At 42.2% G+C, this 25,105-nt stretch overlaps 2 protein-coding genes across 3 annotated transcripts in view; one reads left to right on the top strand and one right to left on the bottom strand.

The window, feature by feature from the left end:
• LOC136863097 (calmodulin) overlaps positions 1-25,105 on the bottom strand; it is a 674,807-nt gene that overhangs the window by 513,129 nt on the left and 136,573 nt on the right. The window lies entirely within an intron of this gene.
• The window catches only part of LOC136863095 (troponin C), a 93,816-nt gene that overhangs the window by 47,489 nt on the left and 21,222 nt on the right, over positions 1-25,105 (top strand). Inside the window, exon 2 of the mRNA XM_067139431.2 lies at positions 23,365-23,395. Coding sequence (XP_066995532.1) covers positions 23,365-23,395 — 31 coding nt within the window. The remainder of the gene's footprint in view (positions 1-23,364; positions 23,396-25,105) is intronic.

Below are 25,105 nucleotides of genomic sequence, written 5' to 3' on the forward strand. Positions count from 1 at the left end.
TGTTTTCCCTGGCAAATTGTTCGTATATTTTATCTGCGAAAGATACCAGACGATACCAGCGTCTTTGTTACTTTGACCGAAAAGAATGGTTTGTTAGTCACAGTTTGGAACGACACAGGTCTTGAGACTTTCTTGAGTACTACTCATACCAGGGCCTCTCACACGCCCAAAATCTCACGCGTGAAAATTGAGGCGCAGAGTTCCTGCACACAGTGCATCGGTCCATTCGGCTCGGCTCGGACCAACGCTTTGTCTCTGGGCTACTCGGCTAAGCTAGGCTCAACTCGGCACGGATATGGAGCGCTACGGAGCAAGTGAGGAAGGTGGAGACAGGCGGAGCGAGCGAGACAGGCGCGGGGAAAGAGAGCGACAGCGCTATTGCTCCGAATGGAGGAGTGGGGGTCTGCACTCTGGTCAACCAAGCGAATTCGTCTTTTCACCGTGCACAGTGCATGCACCCTGAGAGGCCCTGACTTATGCCTTCAAGGTCCACTTAAAGGCAGACGAATACGGCTGTGAAATGATGCCTCATCCACCACAACTTCATCTCACTGTAAATACAAGAAGTACAACAATGATACTATTGTATGTGATCTCAAGGTGCTACTGGTTCAAATGAATTACATTTTATTTTATTTAGTCGTCTCGTTTGCTCCAAGTACTGTTTTAAATTTGTGTAATATTTCTAGTTCCCGTGAAACATGTCATTACGTGGGTAGATTCCTACTGAAGTATTGTTACCACGTTATGGGGCTATGACGTCGTAGACAAGAAATTCAGGAAAGCTGGTCTGCAGATTTTCCGAAAAGGTGCTTGACCAGAAGGTTCATATGGGTGCCGAATCACAATTCCTAAGGCAAAACTCAATGACTTTCAAGCTCTCAAGAGATTCTGCAGTGCGTCAGCCCAGAAATTCTATGACGAGTTAGCAACGTGCAATGCTGCGGAAGATGGAGTGGATGTATTTCCTACAGAAACATCTTGAAGAAATGTCAGTTCAGTGTATTGTGTTCATACAGTATCTAGTATAATAATTTTACTAGTTTTACCCTTATATGAACTCATACTATGGACACCCCAAAAAATGTATTAAGCAATAACCTTGACAGGAAGTAATTTGTATAATCCTAATAATAATGTTATTTGCTTTACATCCCACTAACTACTTTTATGGTTTTCGGAGACGCCGTGGTGCCGGAATTTAGTCCCCCAGTAGTTCATTTACGTGCCAGTAAATCTACCAACACGAGGCTGACATATTTGAGCACCTTCAAATACCACCGGACTGAGCCAGGATCGAACCTGCCAGTGCCTCAACCGTCTAAACCACTGTATAATCCTCAGAAATTTCTGTATCCAATTTCAAGATTCCATAATGCATAGTTTTGTTGTGAGGGAGTTTTCGATTTTGTTTATTAAGGGAGGCTGAGACTAAGTTTTCGGTGAAAAAACTAAAAATAATCGATTTTTCAATTTGTGCATATTATTGTACGCCGGACTCCTGCGGATCATTTGGCGGTGGTACTTTTCCGGTTCCGCCATTTTTAAAGTACTAGCGTGACATTTAAATGTCCGGTTGAGTCCCCATCCACTAGCTTTTACTTAAGAATTTTTTTTTCATATATACATTTTCAGGTATTTAAAATGTTCCAGCTGAACCAATTAAGTTTCAAATTCCATGAGAATTTCATGGGTTGTTAACACCTGTATTGTCTTGATATTAACAGAAGGAATTTTTTATAATGTTGATACTTTAAAAGATAGTAGCCTTCAAAGCGGTATTTTTTTAGCTTAATTTGAGAAAAACCTGAACACATAAAACACATTTTTTCCTCACATTCATGGACTACATATGCCGACTTTCTCTCTGTTAATATTCTTTCCATACCTTGAAGTGCCTGTACACCAGTTTTCAATGTGATATTTGAAGTAACTGTTCAGCTGGAGCATTTTTTATGCTTATCGATTAAAAAAATTTAAATTGTAAGTGTTAATTTCTCAGACAGTTCTGTTGCTATTTTCCTGAAAATTGGTATATGGCCTTCTTTCACCATGAAGAGACCACAAACCAAATTTCATTCAATTCTATCGACAATTACTATTTTTTATAAATTCAGTCCTAACTTCCCTTAAATAACTCGATTGCAAGAAAAGGTGACTTGGATCGTTTCTCACCTGGAACCTTGAAATGAAGTTGAAAAATGTGCTGTATGTGCAGCAACAATAATAATAATAATAATAATAAAATATATTTTAAATTGAGTGATTATACGTGGTTTAAATGGAAGTTTATTGATTGTAGATCAACAATTCCTAAAAGGAACATACTCTCACAAACATATCTGAGTAGTACACCGCTAGTTACTTATAAGCCTATCTACACGTCGCCTAAGTGAACTACTCTTGTCACCAACACGTTTAACACAGAGATAATGGAGGTGACAACAGCAAAACTGTTTGACCACATACTGATTATATTATTATGGGACTTGTGGTCTAAGGACTAAATGAAAGCGATTTGCAGCACCGAAATTGGTACCTACCATTTAAAGTTCAACATGAACTGGAATTGTTTATCCTTGCTTCACCTCTTTTAAGTAGCACTAACATCTTGAAAATTGTATAAAGGAATATTTTATATTTTCGGAAGATACTAGAGAGTCACCGAAAGGGATTGCCTGAACTGGAACACAAGATTCTCTCTGCACTCAAGGATCCCTGAAGAACTATATAAGACCAGAGCATTTATAGTGAAACTTTTAGATCCTAGCTATTAACTCAGTTTATTTTCTGTTTCTGTTTGCGCCAGAGGTTATTTGGAAACGTTAAACTAGGACATGAGCGTTTCTTTGTTTCGTGAAAGAAAGCTTTGCTCTGCATGGTAGAAGCTGATCCATTTCAAAGTCCTTTCGGCTTCCTCAAAGCTGTTCTAATGGAGTTAGCATTACTATACGTTTCTTGATTTTGTTTACGGTGTTGATTTAACTCCTGTATTTATATCTCGGAAGCCTTGCCGAGGACACCAATAGTACTACAACTTCTAGAGGGGCACAGGCCTTGGGGTTGTTTCAACCTATACGGGAATGTTCCACTGTACTGTACAATGGATGGTTTTTAGATTGTGTGAAAAAACGAACACTATTTTCAAGAAAGGTACCTACACTCGCGAGCAAAATATCTACCTATATAGAAACGGAGATTAGGTTGGTAGTGAAACGTCTAACAGTCCCGCCGTCTCCAACGTAAACATCATTCCCCCTCTTGCATGCTTCAGGTAACATGAATGACCAGTCACTTACCAACCCCTTAAAGATGAGTGCAGATTAACACTCATCCCTCGCTCTACAATATCGAGTCTCACATTATATTACACTGGGCTAGGCCACATCTCCAGTCATTGCAAACTGAATTAAGGAATCGACAGAAGCAGTCAGGCGTTAGTTAAGTAAATTTAGAAACCTTACGCAAGGAAAAGAACTATAGATAGACCGGATTTTCTGCACACAGGTGTACGTTTACATATTTCTTTACTGCTAATAACCACAGATAAATTAAAACAAACACAATAAAATTAAAGTTTCTCTCTGAATGCTAAGAGTTAAACAGATTTGATATGGGTAGTTACACCTTTGTGGGAAGAAGGTTATATATCATTCGCGGTTCATTGGACGATGCCACCATTTGGCATTTCGTGGACGTCAAATGGAGCTTCTAAGAAGTGGCACATGGAATGACAAACTTCCCTGCTACACTTCAAGCTACCTGAAGTTTCAGAGCTCCCAGCCCTCGGTGTTCATGAATTAACAATGCTTTCTCAGACATTCCGCCCGCTGCGCTGCTAAGGGTAGGAGGTAAATTGACTTCACTGTTTGCTTCCAGCTGTATGAATTGAGAAATTAGAACATGTAATACCATAACCGTGAAAAATAGATCGATAACATTCTGTTATTATACAACAGCATTCTTAACACTTAATCATGCATCCAGAAGGTAGCGAAGAAAAGTATTTTGAAGGTGAATGGTATTCTACGAGTTAAAAAGTGATATCATTGAAAATATAATTTCTATGAAATATAATTCGTAACGTATTCGCAGGAACAAGAAGTGCATAAAATAAATGTGAACACAAGTCCCACCGCATACAATTCAATTACACCCATGGCAGCTACTGTCGCCGTCAGTTGCACGATAGAAACAAATGCTCCCAGCATATTTACAGTCAAAAATGAACAGTATGTGCGAAGGTTGATCCACAATTTTTACAATGATCATCACTAATGCTATGCACATACTCGTAACAAAGAGTTAGTATTGCAAGCAGGGCTATCATCACTTATCTTAAATAGTTGCAAAGAATTTAGAAATGTATTGAACATCTTCCTGGGTAAATCATTCTAATCCCAAGCTCCTCTTCCTATAAAAAAATATTTGCCCCAATTTGTCCTCTTGAATTCCAACTTCAGACTGCGATATTTCATACTTTTAAAAACACCACGCAAACGTATTCGTCCACCAATGCCATTCCACCCCAAGTCTCCACTGACAGCTTGGAACATACCACTTAGTCGGGCGAGTTGGCCGTTCGGTTAGGGGCATTCGGCTGTGAGCTTGCATCCGGGATGTAGTGGGTTCGAATCCAACTGTCGGCAGCCCTGAAGATGGTTTTCCGTGGTTTCCCATTTTTAGATCAGGCAAATGCTGGGGCTGTACCTCAATTAAGACCACGGCCGCTTCCTCCCAACGCCTAGGCCTTTCCTATCCTATCTTCGCCATAAGACCTATCTGTGTCGGTGCGACGTAAAGCCAATAGCAAAAAATATAAACCTAGTCGAGCAGCTCGTCTTCTTTCTCCCAAGTCTTCCCAGCCCAAACTTTGCAACATTTTCGTAACGCTACTCTTTTTTTATGAAATCACCCAGAACAAACCCAGCTGCTTTCCTTTGGATTTATTCCAGTCCTCGAATTAAGTAATCCTGGTGAGGGTCCCACACACTGGAACAATACTCTAGTTGGGATCTTACCAGAGACTTATATTCCCGCTCTTTTACATCATTACTACAACCCTTAAGTACCCTCATAACCATGTGCAGAGATATGTACCCTTTATTTACAATCCCGTTTATGTGATTACTGCAATGAATATTTTACCTAGGTATTTGCAGTGATCCCCATTAAGAACGTTCACCCATAAACACAGTAATTAAATCTTTGAGGACTTTTCCTATTGGTGAAACTCACAACCTGACTTCTAACCCCTTTTATCATCATACCATTGTCTGCTGTCCATCTCACAACATTGTCGAGGTCTTTTTGCAGTTTCTCACAATCGTGTAACTTATTTATTATTCTATACAATAAAACATCATCCGCAAGACGCGTTACCTCTGATTCCAGTTCTTTACTCATATAATTTATGAATATAAGAAAGCATAAAGGTTTAATAATACTGCCTTGAGGAATTACCCTCTTAATGGTTACAGGATCAAATAATGCTTCACCTGCTCTAATTCTCAGAGTTCTATTGTCTAGAAATATAGCGACGCATTCGGTCACTCAGTCAGCCTATAAGCCCCTGTTGAAATTGTTAGCAGATCTGTGAGGCACAATTGAAATGTTATGAGTAGCTCTATAAACCTGAGCTAATGTTGCGATCATGTTTGTAAGCAGCAGCAACGCGAATGAAATACAAAGTGTTGGAACTCATGTAGTTCGGCCTTACCGCCGCAAGGCGCTGCTAGTATCAATTGGTCCTCACGCGACTATATAGCGTAACATGAAACAGCTGGAGCTTGTCAGCGCTAGACTGCTAGATAATTTAAATACGGATTAATGGACCTATTATTAGGCGTTCTATATAACACACTACAATACTCTTTTTTTCCAAGTTGTTTTACGTCGCACCGACACAGATATGTCTTATGGCGACGATGGGAGAGGAAAGGGCTAGGGGTGTGAAGGAAGCGGCCGTGGCCTTATTTAAGGTACAGCATTTGCCTGGTGTGAAAATGGGAAAGCACGGAAAACCATCTTCAGGGCTGCCGACAATGGGGCTCGAACCCACTATCTCCCGAATACTGGATACTGGCCGCACATAAGTGACTGCAGCTATCAAGCTCGGTACAGTACTCTTTTCAGAAAGAAATGGTAAGAAAATGCCATGGAGCCTGACAAAGAAACTGTGCAGAGTATACACAATTGAAAACGATCACCTCCAGTTGGAAGGAAACTGTAAATAGGCCTACGTTTCTTGCTCCTTTTGGAAGTTGTCCTACACTTCGCCTCTTTTGATCTTTCCTTCACCTGAAGAATACATCTCTAATTAATGTAATGTAATAGCATTTTGGGTAAATATAACAGCAGATGATCTTCTGACGAACACAAATTCGAAACACTTGAAGTTCCTACTTCATATCCACACAGTCTGAAAACACGTCATCTCACAACGCACCTTCTCCTTTTAGCTTTTCTTCTATTGGAACATCTACACGTTTCAGTACGTCGTAGAAAGCGAACGAAGGATATCTGAAGCCATTAGAGGCACTACCGCCAAAGACCCGTAATTTGGTTTCTTGTTGATGATGGTGCTTGTTGTTTAAAGGGGCTTAACATCTAATTTCCGTAATTTCGAAGGAACGCTTACATCACTAAGGGTACACTTAGTTTCAGAATCGAGTTCTAATGATTTTACACACTAATCACATGGTATAGGTTTCCTTGCTGCTCTTTGAATCAAGCAGCCACATAAACAATAATGCACTGGATTATCGCCTGCTCCAGCTTTACTGTTATCATCAACAGACACATCTATGAGAGTAGTTCAATATCTTTCTGTGAAATAGTGGACCTTCCCTGTTAATGAACATTTTTCCTTTACCTCCCTACTTCTATGTCTTTCATTTCGTGCCATTGATCTTATCTTTTGCGTGAGGGAAGACGGCTTTTAGTCAATAGAACTGTGAGCGAATTCCTTTCATGGTACGTAGCCTATATGAACCGACGCAAAAGGAGACTGAAAAGGTCTGTAGAGATGGGATGGTCGTCACTGATTAAGCCCCGTATAACACCAAAGGAAGTCAGCCAAATGGAGTTTGCTCTTGATGGTGACTCGAAGTGATTCTAGAGTTACAGTAGATGCAAGTATTCCGACTCGTTGTCTGAATGGTCAGCGTACTAGCCTTCGGTTCAGAGGGTACCGGGTTCGATTCCCGGGGATTTTAACCTTCATTGGTTAATTCCAGTGGCCCGGGGGCTGGGTGTTTGTGATATCCTCAACATCCCTGATACACACCACACCACATAACACTATCCTTTACCACAATAACACGCAGTTACTTACACATGCCAGATGCCGCCCACCCTCATCGGAGGGTCTGCGTTACAAGGGCTGCCCTCGGCTGGAAATAGCCACACGAAATTATTATAGTATATTCAAGTGTTATCACTTCGTTGGGATAACTTTGTGGAACTCCTTCAGTGTGGTTTCATTCTTATTATAATTTTAGAGATCCCTCATTCGGAACTTATAAATCCGTAGCCTTAAAAATGTTGTTCGTGTTAGGTGCTCCTCTGTTTTCGAGGCCACACACACCAAGTTATCTATAAAACGCCAGAGCTATAGCAACGTACCAGCTAGGAATCTGTATTGCCAATTTGAGCTTCATCTTCAGATAAATCTCAGGATTAATGTGCCTACCGTCCCATTTACTACATTCGGATTTACAACCTGTTTTCCAGTCATTGACTGGGCCAGGGATGGAATGAATGAAGCCAGCATCTTGCGGCGAGGATAGGAATTATGCCGGCTGCCGAGGCCTCTCGCACTCCTCTGGGGCAATGATTAATGACCGACAGATGAAATGAAATGATATTGGAGAGAGTGTTGCTGGAATGAAAGATGACAGGGAAAACCGGAGTATCGAGAAAAAACCTGTCCCGGCTCCGCTTTGTCCAGCACAAATCTCACATGGAGTGAGCGGTATTTGAACCACGGAACCCAGCGGCGAGAGACCGACGAGCTGCCGCTTGAGGCACAGAGGCTCTACACAATCAGATTTACATCCTGACACAAAACAGCCTGGCATGTTGATGATGCTGAATGTATTCAGTAACAACACTCAGTTCACACGCAAACAATATTATACAGCGCGTCGTGCCTGCACAACACTCACTGAATTCAACTGCTACTCGTTTATACTGCACGTGGTGCTGAAATGTGGAACTAACTCCTCTGGACTACGGAGCCTTATGGATGTTTTAACACTTGTTAATCTACTCGCCCTGGCTAAAGTTAATACATTGTGCAAATTTGTGAGTCAGGTCTGTGCAGGTTTATGGTACAGAGTTAAGGCTGTTAGCAAGGTTGTGAGTTTCTACTAATACAGTGTGCAGTCTTGTAAGCTCCTCATAATTCCGTGAGAAGGGTTGTGAGTCACAGATAATACTCTGAGCAGGTTTTTTGAATCACAGCTATTACTGTGGCCAGGTTTGTGAGCAACAGAAAATAGTCTGACCAGGTTTGTGAATTACAGATAATACTGTGAGCAAGCGTGTGATGCAGCTTTAATACTGTGAGCAGGTTTGTGAGCTATAGTTAACACTGCGAGCACAGTCGTGAGCTACAGCTACTGCAAGCCCATTTGTGTGCTGCAGTAAAGTCTGTGAGCAGCTAATAATACTAGTGTGGACAGAACTATCTTTGTGAACTGGTTTGTAAATCACACCTAATACTGTGAACAAGTTCATGAGTCAGAAATGATAATGTAAGGATGTTAGTCACTCAGAGTTAATACTGTGAGAATGTTTACTGTGAGCTTGTTTATGGGGCACAGCTAATGCTATGAGCACCTTTGTAGCTCAGTTTACTTTTTTGCTAGTTGTTTTACGTCGCACTGACACAGATAGGTCTTACGGCGACAATGGGACAGGAAACGGCTAGGAGTGGGAAGGAAGCGGCCGTGGCCTTAGTTAAGGTACAGCCCCAGCATTTGCCTGGTGTGAAAATGGGAAACCACGGAAAACCATTTTTAGGGCTGCCGACAGTGGGATTCGAACCTACTATCTCCCGAATACTGGATACTGGCCGCACTTAAGCGACTGCAGCTATCGAGCTCGGTAGCTCAGTTTACAGTTAATTATATGACATGTTAGTGGTCCGAAGAGAAGAATATGAATAGCGAGAACAAGATTGTGGGTCACAGTTAATATTATGAATGGGCTGCATACAATAATATGATCACGTTTGTTTGCTGCAGATAATGGACTGCGGAGATTTGCTGGCCGTGAATAAATAGTCTGTAGATCACAGATGAACATCCGAGCGAATGACTTAGTCATTTTAGAAAAGTAAATGAATATGCACACATTGCCGTAATACAGACTCGGGAAGTATGCGTTCGTTCAATATGGTTATAGAAGTGGTGGTCTCACTAATCGAAAAACGAGTTTATCTTTAGCTTATAATCCATCTTTTAAAACAAAAATTCACCGACATCTTTACTCAGAGGACACTTCAGTAATATTTCTCAATATATTGTAAATACAGTTATCATTAACGGGAATCTTATATTTCCCTTCATCTGAAAAAAATGATGAAGTCTTTTATTTTCTACGTAAGGATCTACGTGACTTCAACTATGAAAATTAATAAATTTCACCGTGCTCATGTGCCATTGCAGAAGGAGCATAACAACCACAGTGACATTCAAAAGGTATTTCCAGAATTGATTGACCGTTCGTTCTAAACATTATGAATATTTAGGGTGATGAACGTTAGATCCTTGGATATGAAATACAATATTTGGTCCATCGCTGAATATCAGGAAAATGATACAAATAAGCATTAACTCTTACAAGCGACGGCCGGGAATACTATCACCACACGTGCCTGTACAACATGCTCTTCCAGATGTAATTAGTCCAATTAATTCTAATAGAGCATAGTGCGAGCGAAATAGGTCAGTTGGTTATTTTAAATGTAATACCGAGGGGTTACATGGATCAAATCGGAGACACTCTACTAATTTACAGCAGATACTCGTTAAGTGGATGAAGTACTAGATTAATTATCAGCTCACTGGCTTCACTCTGATGAGTAACAGGCAGTGAGGGAATTTCCCTACGGGTGTGAACTCTTATAAAGATGGTGTTAAACGGCATTATACTTGGTATGTTTGTAGTGATAGAATTCACAATATAACCGCTCTTGAATAATACACTTTATACAGTCTAAGGATTCATAGAATGCAATGCTCATGCCTAATGTATGACATAAATGGAGAAGACTAATTCCTAATTTATAGTGCTGAATTATACTGGTTGGTCGGAAGCAACCTGAATCGAGTATATTAGTGTTATCGATTTGATCATAGTGATAAATAATTTGAAAAGAAAGATTCATTATCTCGCAACATTACCGTTTTAACATCTGCTGAAGTTAGCCAGTCAGATCATTTTGCGGGCGAATTTAAATGCGTTCGGTGACGCGGTGTTGCTAAATCTGATCGTGGCTTAAGACCGACATGACAGAACCAGTCGGAGAATAAAACTGCGCCAGGGGAGGGGTTTGTACACGGACCCATGAGCTGACAGCATCGCACCATAGCAAGTTCGCTACGGTGCCAGCGGCTAAAACCATCGGTGGGTTCGATGCTGATTTCTGGGCAATGCTCTCAAGCCGGTCTGAGTGCATATTAGGTAACACCGCTTCACAAAGCCCATTTGAATTCACCCGCGAAGCTATCTGATTGGCAACATTTAACAGCTCATAAAACGAAAACGGCGCCAGATATCTAATTGCTTTTTTCCAATTACTTATCAGTATGACCAACCCTCTAATGCTCATATACGCGGTTCAAATTGCTTCTTACGCCGCCGTTTATTAATTAATCTGATAAATACATATTTAGGGTAGAATCATTTAAAAATTTTGATTCAAACCAAATGTGTATACTAATGCTGACTTTTATGGTTCTCCCAATAAATCGGAATGAACATGTCACGAATGTGTAGCTGAATTTATTATTTTATTGTGAAGAAAACCAATTATTAACGCTATTAATCAAAGACGTTGCAGACATTTTTTAAGGAAATTAATTAATTTATTTATTTACAAGTTGCCGGGCTGAGTGGCTCAGACGTTTGAGGCGCTGGCTTTCTGACCCCAACTTGGCATGTTCGCTCCTGGCTCAGTCCGTTGGTATTTGAAGGTGCTCAAATACGACAGCCTCGTGTCGGTAGATTTACTGGCGCGTAAAAGAACTCCTGCGGGACTAAATTCTGGGACCTCGGCGTCTCCGAAAACTGTAAACGTAGTTAGTGGGACGCAGAGCAAATAACATTATTATTTACAAGTTGCTTTACGTCGCACCGACACAGATACGTCTTATGACGACGACGGAACAGGAAAAGGCTAGGAGTGGGAAAGAAGCAGCCGTGGCCTTAATTAAGGTACAGCCCCAGCATTTGCCTGGTGTGAAAATGGAAGCCACGGAAAACCATCTTCAGGGCTGCCGACAGTGGGGTTCGAACCCACTATCTTCCTAATATTGGGTACTGGCTGCACTTAAGCGACTGCATCTATCGAGCTCGGTACGGAAATTTAAAAGTATTACGTAAACCAATAGTGATCAGCCATAAAACGCATTTTATGATATTCAAAGCAGTAGTTTATGTCAAGATATACCTTTATTAATGTTCGATAATATTATGGAAAATATATCTCGTCACTGAACTTTTCATGAATTCTTTCGATTTCTGATGCACTAGAATATGAAATTCTTAGTTATGTTTTTTGAAGGTTTTGCAATCACAGTGAGATACAAAAGATCTCTTCAAAACTGATCGTTCATTCATCCGACAGAGCGGAAAATGAAATGAAATGGCGTATGGCTTTTAGTGCCGGGAGTGTCCGAGGACATGTTCGGCTCGCCAGACGCAGGTCTTTCGATTTGACACCCGTAGATGACCTGCGCGTCGTGATGACGATGAAATGATGATGATGACGACACATACACCCAGCCCCCGTACCAATGAAGGTTAAAATTCCCGACCCTGCCGGGAATCGAAGCCGGAACTCCTGTGACCAAAGGCCAGCACGCTAACCACTTAGCCGTGGAGCCGGACACAGGGCGGGAAAGTTTAGACTGATAAACACTAGGTCCTCAACTGATATTAAAAGTAGTTGGTCCGTCAATAAGTATTACATACGATATGAAAGAGTATTAACTGTTAAGAGTGAGAGCCATAGATATTTATTACAGAAGGAAGAGATATAGAAAAGGGACAGAGTATCAGTTTTTTTTTTTGCTAGGGGCTTTACGTCGCACCGACACAGATAGGTCTTATGGCGACGATGGGATGGGAAAGGCCTAGGAGTTGGAAGGAAGCGGCCGTGGCCTTAATTAAGGTACAGCCCCAGCATTTGCCTGGTGTGAAAATGGGAAACCACGGAAAACCATCTTCAGGGCTGCCGATAGTGGGATTCGAACCTACTATCTCCCGGATGCAAGCTCACAGCCGCGCGCCTCTACGCGCACGGCCAACTCGCCCGGTCAGAGTATCAGTATTAATTGAAGTCAGTTAGTTATAACTCTAGGTGTCATTTGTCGTGTAAGAGCATCTTTTTCTTAATAACTGTTTGGTTCTTTATTCTATCGAAACTAATTTATGAATAAACGAATTTAGAAACTACGTGGTAAAGAAAACATACGATAAGAGAATTATACCTGAAAGAGAAATAACTTATTTAAAAATAGAATGACAGAGTGAAGAACCTAACAGATATACATTAACTCAGTCGAAACTGGAATGAAATGGATTCAAATATCACATGTTACAAGACAGTCTGTAACACTCTATCATGTATTGATATACTAGAAAGATACTACATTTCGCATAAGATAATATAAGCGGTACCTGTGTAGGTTATCACCACGTTAAATCAGTATCAAGGTAGTGAAGTATCAATGAACGTGAAGAGTGAAAATCAGGCTAAATTCACGAATTCTAGGAACGAAGGGCTCAAATTCGTTATCGAATATCCTTCAAATAGTTATCAATAGTTCTCTATTACAATTCACAGAGAAAATATAGGCCACGCAATTCTAGCTCCAGTCACATTGCTGAGGCAATGTATAACACTTCTCTAATGCTTGAAATTCTCTATGTGCTACCGAAACGACATAAATTTACCAAAGTTTCTAAATATATCCGTGGGATCTATTATCTAGTCATAACGGTTAGTCCCACGAAATGAGCCGATGATCTAGATGTCAGACCCATTTAAACAACAATCATCATCATGATCATCATCATGATCATCATCATCATCATCATCATCAGGAGCTGTTCCATAAAATGCTCCCCGTTCTAACGTTGGTCTGGATTCAGGGAATGTATTCGTCCACGATTTACCACAAAAACTCAGTCGAGTGAATTTCGTGACCCGGAAATATCTGTGCTTTATTTCTCATTATGCACGTAGACTATATTAGTGAGGTGAAAAATACCATTCCGATTATTGAAGACTGTAACTGTAAAACTGTGTACTTCGTTTAGAATTAAGCTCCTAAATTACACTGACTGACAGAGCAAATGCAACACCAAGAAGGAGTGGTCAGAACTTTATGCCAATTGCAGGGTAGACTGACGTCACTGAGGTATGCTCATGATGTGAAATGCGCCGCTGTGCTGCGCACGTAGCGAACGATAAATGGGACACGGCGTTGGCGAATGACCCACTTCGTACCGTGATTTCTCAGCCGACAGTCATTGTAGAACGTGTTGTCGTGTGCCACAGGACACGTGTATAGCTAAGAATGCCAGGCCGCCGTCAACGGAGGCATTTCCAGCAGACAGACGACTTTACGAGGGGTATGGTGATCGGGCTGAGAAGGGCAGGTTGGTCGCTTCGTCAAATCGCAGCCGATACCCATAGGGATGTGTCCACGGTGCAGCGCCTGTGGCGAAGATGGTTGGCGCAGGGACATGTGGCACGTGCGAGGGGTCCAGGCGCAGCCCGAGTGACGTCAGTACGCGAGGATCGGCGCATCCGCCGCCAAACGGTGGCAGCCCCGCACGCCACGTCAACCGCCATTCTTCAGCATGTGCAAGACACCCTGGCTGTTCCAATATCGACCAGAACAATTTCCCGTCGATTGGTTGAAGGAGGCCTGCACTCCCGGCGTCCGCTCAGAAGACTACCATTGACTCCACAGCATAGACGTGCACGCCTGGCATGGTGCCGGGCTAGAGCGACTTGGATGAGGGAATGGCGGAACGTCGTGTTCTCCGATGAGTCACGCTTCTGTTCTGTCAGTGATAGTCACCGCAGACGAGTGTGGCGTCGACGTGGAGAAAGGTCAAATCCGGCAGTAACTGTGGAGCGCCCTACCGCTAGACAACGCGGCATCATGGTTTGGGGCGCTATTGCGTATGATTCCACGTCACCTCTAGTGCGTATTCAAGGCACGTTAAATGCCCACCGCTACGTGCAGCATGTGCTGCGGCCGGTGGCACTCCCGTACCTTCAGGGGCTGCCCAATGCTCTGTTTCAGCAGGATAATGCCCGCCCACACACTGCTCGCATCTCCCAACAGGCTCTACGAGGTGTACAGATGCTTCCGTGGCCAGCGTACTCTCCGGATCTCTCACCAATCGAACACGTGTGGGATCTCATTGGACGCCGTTTGCAAACTCTGCCCCAGCCTCGTACGGACGATCAACTGTGGCAAATGGTTGACAGAGAATGGAGAACCATCCCTCAGGACACCATCCGCACTCTTATTGACTCTGTACCTCGACGTGTTTCTGCGTGCATCGCCGCTCGCGGTGGTCCTACATCCTACTGAGTCAATGCCGTGCGCATTGTGTAACCTGCATATCGGTTTGAAATAAACATCAATTATTCGTCCGTGCCGTCTCTGTTTTTTCCCCAACTTTCATCCCTTTCGAACCACTCCTTCTTGGTGTTGCATTTGCTCTGTCAGTCAGTGTAAGTCAAAGGACGTTACACGGAAGTAATAGATCGCTGTGACTCCTAATTGAACATTTTATTTACTCATTTAGCTTTGTTGTGGGCATGACAGGTTTCCACACTTACAATGCTCACTGCTGCTTGAATAGTAGTAACAGCAATACACTAACTCTAACGATATGAAATAATAGGTAAAGTAGAAGGAAGAGAGAGAGAGAAAAAGGGAAATACCATCAGAATTAATTGGAATCGGGCAATTACATCTCTAGGTATCATTTATTTTACACGACCGTCTGTAACAATCCATCACAGGATAGCGTGAGCGAACCCTCAAATCAACTCGACCAACTTGTTTTTCCATACTACATCTTGACGCCATCCTTATACGTATGCGGGATAATACAGGCGACCTTATTCCACCAATTAAGGCCTAATTGTTATTTTCACATTGCAACTGAAGACACTTTCAGCGTTGGATCGAGCTTCTCGTGTGGAATGGCTAAGACATATTTCTGTAACATATTTCTTGTCGTATTTTAATTAAGCTATTGTAATTCAGTGGCAGTAGACTTTTGCTTGTATTGGATGTTGCCTTCACAACATTCAGCTCATGAGTGGCTCTCATTTTAACTTGAAATTAACAATCCACAAGACTTACCTTAACAGAAATTCTGTGTCCAAGTCACCTGGCCATGGCATGTTTATTTCAGTCGAAGTTTCTGAAGTCATTTTTCTAGCCAATTACACACTCAGAGAGTAGGTTTTTAGTACTTCTACTACTACTATTACTACCGAGCGAGTTGACCGTGCGGTTAGGGCCGCGCAGCTGCGAGCTTGCATTCGGGAGATAGTGGGTTCGAATCCTACCGTTGGCAGCCTGAAGATGGTTTTCTATTGTTTCCCATTTTCTCACCCGGCCAACGCTGGGGTTGTATCTTAATTAAGGCCACGGCCACTAGAAATCTCAGCCCATTCCCATCCTTCCGTCGCCGAAACCCTTCGATGTGTTAGTGCGACGTTAAACTTGTAGCAAAAAACTCTTACTGCTACTAAGTTACTACTACTAAAAATAATAATAATTTAAAATCCCACTGGATCGTACATCTCATTAAGAGTCTTGATCTATCAAGGCGACTGCTGTCCAGCTATTTGGTCCGGGGATATTGGACTGCCACGTGGTCAGCCTGACGACATCCTCAGTTATATTAAAAGTATTCCTTGACTGGGTGCACTTCCTCTCTATTCAAACACCTAATCAGTTGGTCTCAGGAATGAGAGTGAACCCCCCCCCCCCCCAGGTCTATGCTCAGAAATGAAATTTTTGGACGAGCCGGGAAAGGAGCCGGTTACATTCAGGCAAGAGTCGGACAAGCTATCCTAAAACTACCGGACTGGTAAAATAATAATAATAATAATAATAATGATAATAATACCGTAATAATGATAATAGCAATGAAGAGGAGGAGGTGTGATATCCGAGAAGCACAATCACTGGCTTCTCACCAAGGCGGCTGTGATTCGAATTCCGGCCAATGCAGTGGAATTTTTGAGATGACAATTCACGTCTCTTTAGTTCCAATTAAAACTGGAAGCTCATTGGCTGTGATCATGATATCAAGAGCTACACAGAGCTGAATATTTGTTTGCTAAAATAATACTATTACTTGTCTTACGACTGTTCAATCATTGTCGGCCATGATAGACGCCACAATGTCGTAATATTGCCGTGAAGAGGGTTTTCATTAACGGGCCAATTAACCTACTGAAACAGTTCTCTGGGATCTAAACACTTAAAGATGCCATCCCACTGTGTCCGAATTCGAACCCGCCTAAGAAACTACGCTATGCACCCAGAAGCAACTGATTGCTCGTTCCAGCTACATTCACAAGAGCGTTTCGTATAGTCGAACAGTAAGAAAGAAGGTATCACATCCCACTTTTATTATATGCGGTTTCTAATTTTTCATTGCTTGCTGGAGGGTTGAATGTAAAGTATTGGGAGGGACGTATTCTTTCTCTAGCGTTTTTACGTCAGATAAAGAAAGCAGAGCTGCTTTGTACTCTTCAAGCTAATCAACACCAACAGTTTCTTTCATCTCTTTGTCTAGAATAAATTATACCAGCTCATTTTAAATTTCAGATGGCGCAAAAATTTGTCATCAGTAGCTTCAGGGTTGTAAAAATGAGTTCACGACGCCGTGGAACAATGCTTCCATTTTAAGAGTAACTAACCCTTCGGATCTTTTGCTTTACAGTATGCTTCTTCCTGTATTCTCTTATCCAAAAATGAATTATTCACATAATAACTCGAGCATATCAATTATATTGTTCTTAAGGTTGTACACTTCTTCTTCTTCTTTATCTGTTTACCCCCCAGGGTTGGTTTTTCCCTCGAACTCAGCGAGGGATCCCACCTCTACCGCCTCAAGGGCAGTATTCTGGACCTTCAGACTCTGGGTCGGGGGATACAACTGGGGAGGATGACCAGTATCTCGCCCAGGCGGCCTCACCTGCTATGATGAACAGGGGCCTTAGTGGGGGATGGGAAGATTGTAAGGGATAGACAAGGAAGAGGGAAGGAAGTGGCCGTGGCCTTAAATTAGGTACCATCCCAGAATTTGCCTGGAGGAGAAGTGGGAAACTACGGAAAACCACTTCCAGGATGGCTGAGGTTGGAATCGAACCCACCTCTACTCAGTTGACCTCCCGAGTCTGAGTGAACCCCGTTCCAACCCTCGTAACACTTTTCAAATTTCGTGGCAGAGGCGGGAATCGAACCCGGGCCTCCGAGGGTGGCAGCTAATCACACTAACCACTACACCACAGAGGCGGACAGGTTGTACAGAATGCTCATTAATTCGCCATACCCTGGAACACAAGGCTTAAATCTACCTGTAGCCCAGTGTTTGGTGCTGATATTTTCCCATAACATGGTGTTCAGTGCCGATTTTTACCCCCCAAAAAGGTAATTTATATGGATATTTTCTAATAGCCTAGTGTTTAGTGCTGTTATTGACCAATAAATTGGTAATAATAATAATGGCTTCTGGGGGAGCCTGGTGCAGGTCGTTTCTGAGTAGACGACCTTTAGGCGACCTACATGTCTGTGAGGATGGGGCCCTGCCTATGATGATTTCTTAACGTTGATCATATCACAAAACTCCAGCCCCGAGCCAGGCGAGTTAACCATTTAAGGTTAAAATCCCCGACCCGGCAGGGAATTGAAGCCGGGACCCCTTGGATGAAAGACCAGCATTCTAGCCATTTAGATATTGAGCTGGCCAATAAAGTGGCACTTAGTCCTGTAAAGTGACCCATAACCTGCGGCTTAGTACTAATATTGACACGTACAGTGGTGATTAGTGCAGACATTGACCCATTGACAGGTGGTTAGTGCAGGCATTGGCCCATATACTGGTGCTTAATGCAGATAGTTTCCGATGACCTAGTGTTTGTTATAGATATTGACTCATAGCTTGGTTGTTAGTGTAGATGTTGATCAGTAGACTGGTGCGTAAGTGCTGAAATTGATTGGCCCATATATTTGCACATAGGCTGGTATTCAGTGCAATTTGGTATTTTGTACCGCTATTTACGCATAATCCAGCACGTAGCACTAATATTGCTCCATAACCTGGTGTTTACAATCAATATTCCTTCGTAGTTTGGGTATTTATTGCTAACGTTTCCCCTGTGGGTAATGCGGATGATTTCACGTGGCTCGGCACACAATATTTTCGTGTATTTTGAATTGGCTATTCATTTTTCAATAATGTAATTCAAATGGATTAGATTAATGAAGTAAAGTGGTATAAATTGTCTGACTAAAGAAAAAGGAAGCAGGCAGGTTTATGTGACTGTTGATGTCATGACAGTAACCACAGAATCTCTAGTTTTACGTGAAATTCGAACCACACAGGTGTGACGTTTCAGATAAAAATCTGTCATAGATTACCTGGGATTAGAATCGCAGCTATCTTATAAGGAGGCCATTGACAATATCATTTGATCACCACGTCAAACGAACTAAGCCGGGCTGAGTGGCTCAGACGGTTGAGACGCTGGCCTTCTGAAACCAACTTGGCAGGTTCGATCCTGGCTCAGTCCGGTGGTATCTGAAGGTGCTCAAGTACGTCAGCTTCGTGTCGGTAGATTCATCAGCACATGAAAGAACTCCTGTGGGACTAAATTTCGGCACCTCGCCGTCTCCAAAAACCGTGAAAGGATAGTGGAACGTAAAGCAAACACAATTTATTATTATGAACTAAGTAATCCATCACATTCAAGGAGAATGCAATAGAATACACACAGTCTTTGTGTAAGACTTTTATAAGATTATCTAGGATCTCAAGATAAGGAAGAATGTAACATGGATTTCATACCGTTAGAACGTTTAAGGTCATGAGTACGGTTACATTCGCAAGCCTATCTGAAAGATATACCTTGTTATTAGCTCTCGAATAAGCCAGATAATGTTACTTAATTTTTTTTTTTGCTAGGGGCTTTACGTCGCACCGACACAGATAGGTCTTATGGCGACGATGGGGTAGGAAAGGCCTAGGAGTTGGAAGGAAGCGGCCGTGGCCTTAATTAATTAATTAATTAATTAATTAATTAATTAATTAATTACGACTTCATGGATGTTTGCTGCCAAAAATATTCCAAAACCGAAGGAAATCTTCCTTGCTCTACACAACTGAATCATCCCAAAGTTAGTGGACAGAACTCTGTGCTAGATAATGAGGAATGTAGCACCTCCAGGAGCATCGAAGTATTTCTGTTGTCGCGGTATTTCAGTTCATTCAAGTTGCTTTAACTTTGGCTGAGAAAGGCGAACAATACCTGTAATTTATAAACAGTTCCTATCTTCAGCGTGTGTAGGTAACGCTATGGGGGCACTGGTATCGAGAGACTATACACGCTAAGGTGGGCATGTGACAGGCTATTTGTAGGCGTTAACATTTATCAGCTTAAGCTCCTGGCGTGATTATGCCGTTTGCAACCCGCAGTAGCCCGCAGCGCCTGTGCAACGTAACTGCAATCTGTCACGGAATGTTATAGATCAGAGAAAGCGCCGCGGAACTACTCGGTGCGATGTAATAAATGGAAATGCATATTTAAACTTCTCCATCTGGAAGCGTAAATGAAATTGGGTATTTTGTCAAAGTAAGTACTGTATTTAGTTATGAAGAACATTTAGGCTTTTCTGTAGGAAGGATTATGCATTTCAGACGTATCCAATTCCTTATTGCTCCTCGTGGTGCATGTTTCACGGCAAGTGTTAAACTACCTAGTACTTGTGTCTTTTTTTTCTTCTACTTCTTCATCTGTTTACCACTTTTAGGATGGCTGAGATTGGAAGCGAACCCACCTCTACTCAGTTGACCTCCCGAGGCTGAGTGGACCCCGTTCCAGCCTCGTACCACTTTTCAAAGTTCGTGGCAGAGCAAGGAATCGAACCCGGGCCTCCGGGGGTGGCAGCTAATCACACTAAGCACTACACCACAGAGGCGGACCCACATTTATTGTATTGGATTGTCACATAGCGGTAAACGCAACGAGAAAATATTAACAGCACTCTTTATACGAGTTGACGAAGACTTACTGCTATATGATACGAACATGTATGTTGAGTATTCATCCCCATGCCTGGTTTAATCCTCAGCAACTCCGCCATCGGCAGTCATAAATGGCCTAGGCGTCACTGAAGAGGCGTGTAAGGGAAATGTGGAGTGAGGTAAAGATTTCCTCACTGTGCCAGAAGTTGCTATTACATACCAGTCTGCCAAACCCTCCAAAATGGATGTATCAACCAACCCTATGATTTACATTTTCATACCATTCTTAACAGGGATTGGCTGTGTAAGGAATGGAATGATTATTACTAGTATCGTTCATACCTCAAATTACTCTCATATTCTCAAGGCCAAGCTTGAGAATGAGACAGGTTAATGAAAATAACACATCTGGTGTAGCCCACAGTGTACTGTAAACACTAGGCCTCATCAGCAAACACATGTTACTTGTATACCACATAGTTAAAGAACTGCACGCTGCCTCTGACACTTGTGTCCATTACTAACTGGCGCAATCACAAAATACGACTATCAGTTATCTCTTGAGTTGCCAGCCGGTCTCGTGGCTCACTGCAGGTCTTGCGAATACGGTGTCAAAGGCGGAAGCAATAGACGTGCTAGCGGAATTAGACATCCCGTTTTCTACTGGCTTTGGGTTTGTCATGGAAATTCATTCAACCGAAAAATAAGTAAGGTATCAAATTTTGTACGTAATACAATGATACGTTTGGGTTTCAGTTCGATAATACATACGGAATATTAGCACCAATGGTATGCCAATGACAGAAACTGGAATGAATAGATGAAACAATCACAGTTTTGAACAACACCTACGCTAAGCACCCGTATTGTTATCATAATACAGGTGGCAAATTTCCTAACCACTGAGAGGCCTTTTCCTAGACACGCACCTCTGTGGTTAAGAAACCAGGTCGTGTACGAAGGTTCAAATACCATGCAGATATACATTTTCTTTATTGTCTATTACAGTGGACATGGTATAGGTACATACCTACTGGGCTTTCATTTGGCCCTGAAAAGGTCCGTTTGTATTGGATGTTACAGTACTTAGCGTGATTCCTGTGAAATTGTGATTCATACAAAAACAGGACTATTGATAAAAGAGGTTGCTCAACTACACACTTTGTGTAATGTACATTAACAAAATATTCCCCAAGCATCGTCATGAGATCGTGAAGCATCTGATGTAATTGCACATGGAGCTGATGTAAATACTCGCATTCCAGATGAACAGCTGATGTTTGTCTGTTAGTAAGTGTCAGTGTACCAGTATGAAGGATATTCCAGATAGCGTCTACAAGAACTTCGTCATTATGAACAGACGTTGTAGGAGTATCTCTAATATGAGGTTTCCTTCTAAGTGTCCCAGTTGAACACAAACGTCGTTCAAGTCTCCGGAATGCATTGGCTATCAGGTTCTTTCTGTCAGACCGGGCGAGCTAGCCGTGCGGTTAGAAGCGCGCAGCTGTGAGCTTGCATCCCGGAGGTAGTGGGTTCGAACCCCACTGTCGGCAGCCCTGAAGATAGTTTTCCGTAGTTTCCCATTTCACACCAGGCTGTACCTTAATTAAGGCCACGGCCGCTTCCTTCCCATTCCTAGGACTATCCTGTCCCATCGTCGCCATACGACCTATCTCTGTCGATGCGACGTAAAACAAATAGCAAAAAAAAAAAAAAAAGCTTCCTGTCAGAAAATCGCTTGTAATGAATTCTGTCATATCGTATATGTCCATAGATGAGTAACATATCGGCGTATTCGTCACTGGAATACGTCGATAGTGCAGATTAGATTATTATTCACTCAATACGCTTGAATGGATGAGCTTCGTGTTGTGACCTCTTTTAGTAGCTGATAAGTTCGGGCAGCGTAAACGCACAATATAATATTGTGTTACTGTCCTAAAGGAGACACCCTGAGACCTACCTACCAACGCGTGTTGTTATCATTCTAATGGGACGCACGTTGTCCTACCTGTGTCCTACGAAACTTGGAACACGTACGACGTAGCTAACTGGTTGCCTGTGTCCTAGCCAATGACCATCACCATGACACCATTGGCTCTTTACACGGCCAAGTAAACAAATCAGTCTGTGGAAAGCATGAAATATGCAAACCTGCCATATCTCAGGCAATTAAAATATACCTGCGTGGGAATCGAACCTCCGTACTCTCGAGCACTGTCCACTATTATATCTCCGAAAGCGCCCCTGCCAAGTGAGCTATTGCTAGGTTGCTCAGCAGCGGGCAGTTCCCAACCTATAAAATACCTGTTTCCAGTATATGTGTGTGTGTGTGTGTGTGTGTGTGTGTGTGTGTGTGTGTGTGTGTGCACCTCCTGTTGTAAGGTAAGTGCTCTTCGAATCTGTGCTCGTTTTACGAGTTCATTCAGGGTAAATTAATTATTAGTGGCGCTCACGATTCTTACTATCTTCTCATTATATTAGCCCGGTTTAGGGAGAGGGACCGATGTATTTAAGAATTGTAGTAAACACGACGGGTTGCATAAAACTGGATCGCAAGGGACGGGTGGAGCACCCGCTAGAATTACTGATATCCGTGAAATGTAGTTCTTTACACATGTGCAGAGAAGTACACCGAACGAAATGCTCAAGACGGGTGAAAACTTGGCATATGTATAGGACATTAATACGTACTTCAGGCATGCGAAAAGCCATAACGTCTATAACTTTTCCAGTCTTATCTTCCATCTTACTTAGGCACGCTCTCCTGATAAATTGTAGTAAGAAAACTGCTTATTTTTTTGATTCCTGATATCTCTCTCTATTTCTTTACAGACTGAATCACTGGACCAGGAGCAAGTAACTAGTAAGTATATCGAGATCTCTTCTGCCACATTTTTCTATTTTTTAGTACATAAAGATATCTGTCATGTTGCAGATGAGGAAATGGCTGCTTAAAAACTTGCTTATATTACTGAAGATCTGACTTCAAGGGAATGTCTAATACTAGTCTATATTTCCGCCCTAAGCACAAACATAGTGTTTGTTCATAAATACACATATAGTTATATCAGATACTGTTAGGAACTTAAGTAGGTTTCGAATATACCTTTTCACTATTGAACATTTGAACATTACTGTAAATAATGTATCTCTATGATGCAAAGATAAACCAGATTAGCAACATGGAACGGTACCACAAACACTATATGTTATCAGCTATTCATTTCGCCTCCAACCTACAGGGTTTCTTCACTAATTTTGTGTGTGTTAGTGGTTTTAACGTCGCACTAACACATCAAAGGTTTCCGGCGATGCCAGGAAGGGAAAGGGCTAGGATTGAGAAGGTGGCAGCCATAGCCTTAATTAATTAATTAATTAATTAATTAATTTTGCCTGATGTAAAAAAGGTAAACCATGGAAAAACATCTTCAGGTCTGACGACGGTGGGATTCGAAGCCATCATCTCCCGAATGCAAGCTCACAGCTACAAACTCGTTCGGTTCTCCAGGTAAAAACTGGCTGGTATACCACTCGCCTGACTTGAACGACTGAGTTATATACGTGTTCTCCGGTTTGTTTTGGCCTCGGCAGCTGTACAATTTATTTCCAGAGATTTTTATTTGAAAAAGATACTCACCTATTCCTAAAGATCAGGGAGGTATTTCAAGCCTTGATTTATTATTCTCAGCCCATTACTCATGCCCATCTACATACGCAACACAATCATAACACTTCAGCTGGAACTCATCCTACGTGAAAGGACTGCTAAAATAGTGATATAATTAGTATCAGAGTAAAGATAACAATTGCACTGATAAAACAATTGATAGTGGTGTTCAGGAACCATTCATATTCGTAGCCCTGGAGATGATTTTTCGTCATTTTCCATTTTCACGGCAGGCATATACAAGAGCTACATACTTTAATTACGATACAGCTGCTTCATTACCAAATTACCCCCTGTGGGTGGGAGACGCAGACGAAGAATACACCCACCGTATCCCCTGCCTGTCGTAAGAGGCGACTAAAAGGAGCGATCAAGGGATGATTGTATTAGAACCATGAAACTACTTATGGGTAGTACCACCACGCGAGGAACACCATGGGTCGCTTTTACTTGTGCGTAGTACCACTATGTTAGGTACGAAATAGGTTTGTGATCAGTAGCAAAAGAGTGCGTTGCCGTCTTTTACAATACCTGTGATTAGTACCACTTTAGGAGCAACACCATGGTTCTGGCTTGCCTATGATTAGTACCCATTATATGAGGAACACAACGGGATAGTCCGAGTCCTTGTGGTTAGTACACGTATGCGATGAACACCATAGGTTTGCGTTGCCTGTAAATGGCGCCGCAATGTTGCACGTGCGAAATTCATTACCTGTGAGTAGTACCATAATATGGGGATTACCGCGAGTCTACGGCTACTCTTGATTAGTACAACATGACAAATACCATGGTTCTTCTTTCCTAACGATAGGTACCATTATGAAGGGCCGATGAATTGGATTTTGGACCCTTTTAGACTGCAAGCATCATTAATTCAGTACTGTGCTTTAGAAGCAGTCCCTT

The sequence above is a fragment of the Anabrus simplex genome, chromosome 2, assembly GCF_040414725.1.
Source record: "Anabrus simplex isolate iqAnaSimp1 chromosome 2, ASM4041472v1, whole genome shotgun sequence".
NCBI classification, from domain to species: Eukaryota; Metazoa; Arthropoda; class Insecta; order Orthoptera; family Tettigoniidae; genus Anabrus; species Anabrus simplex.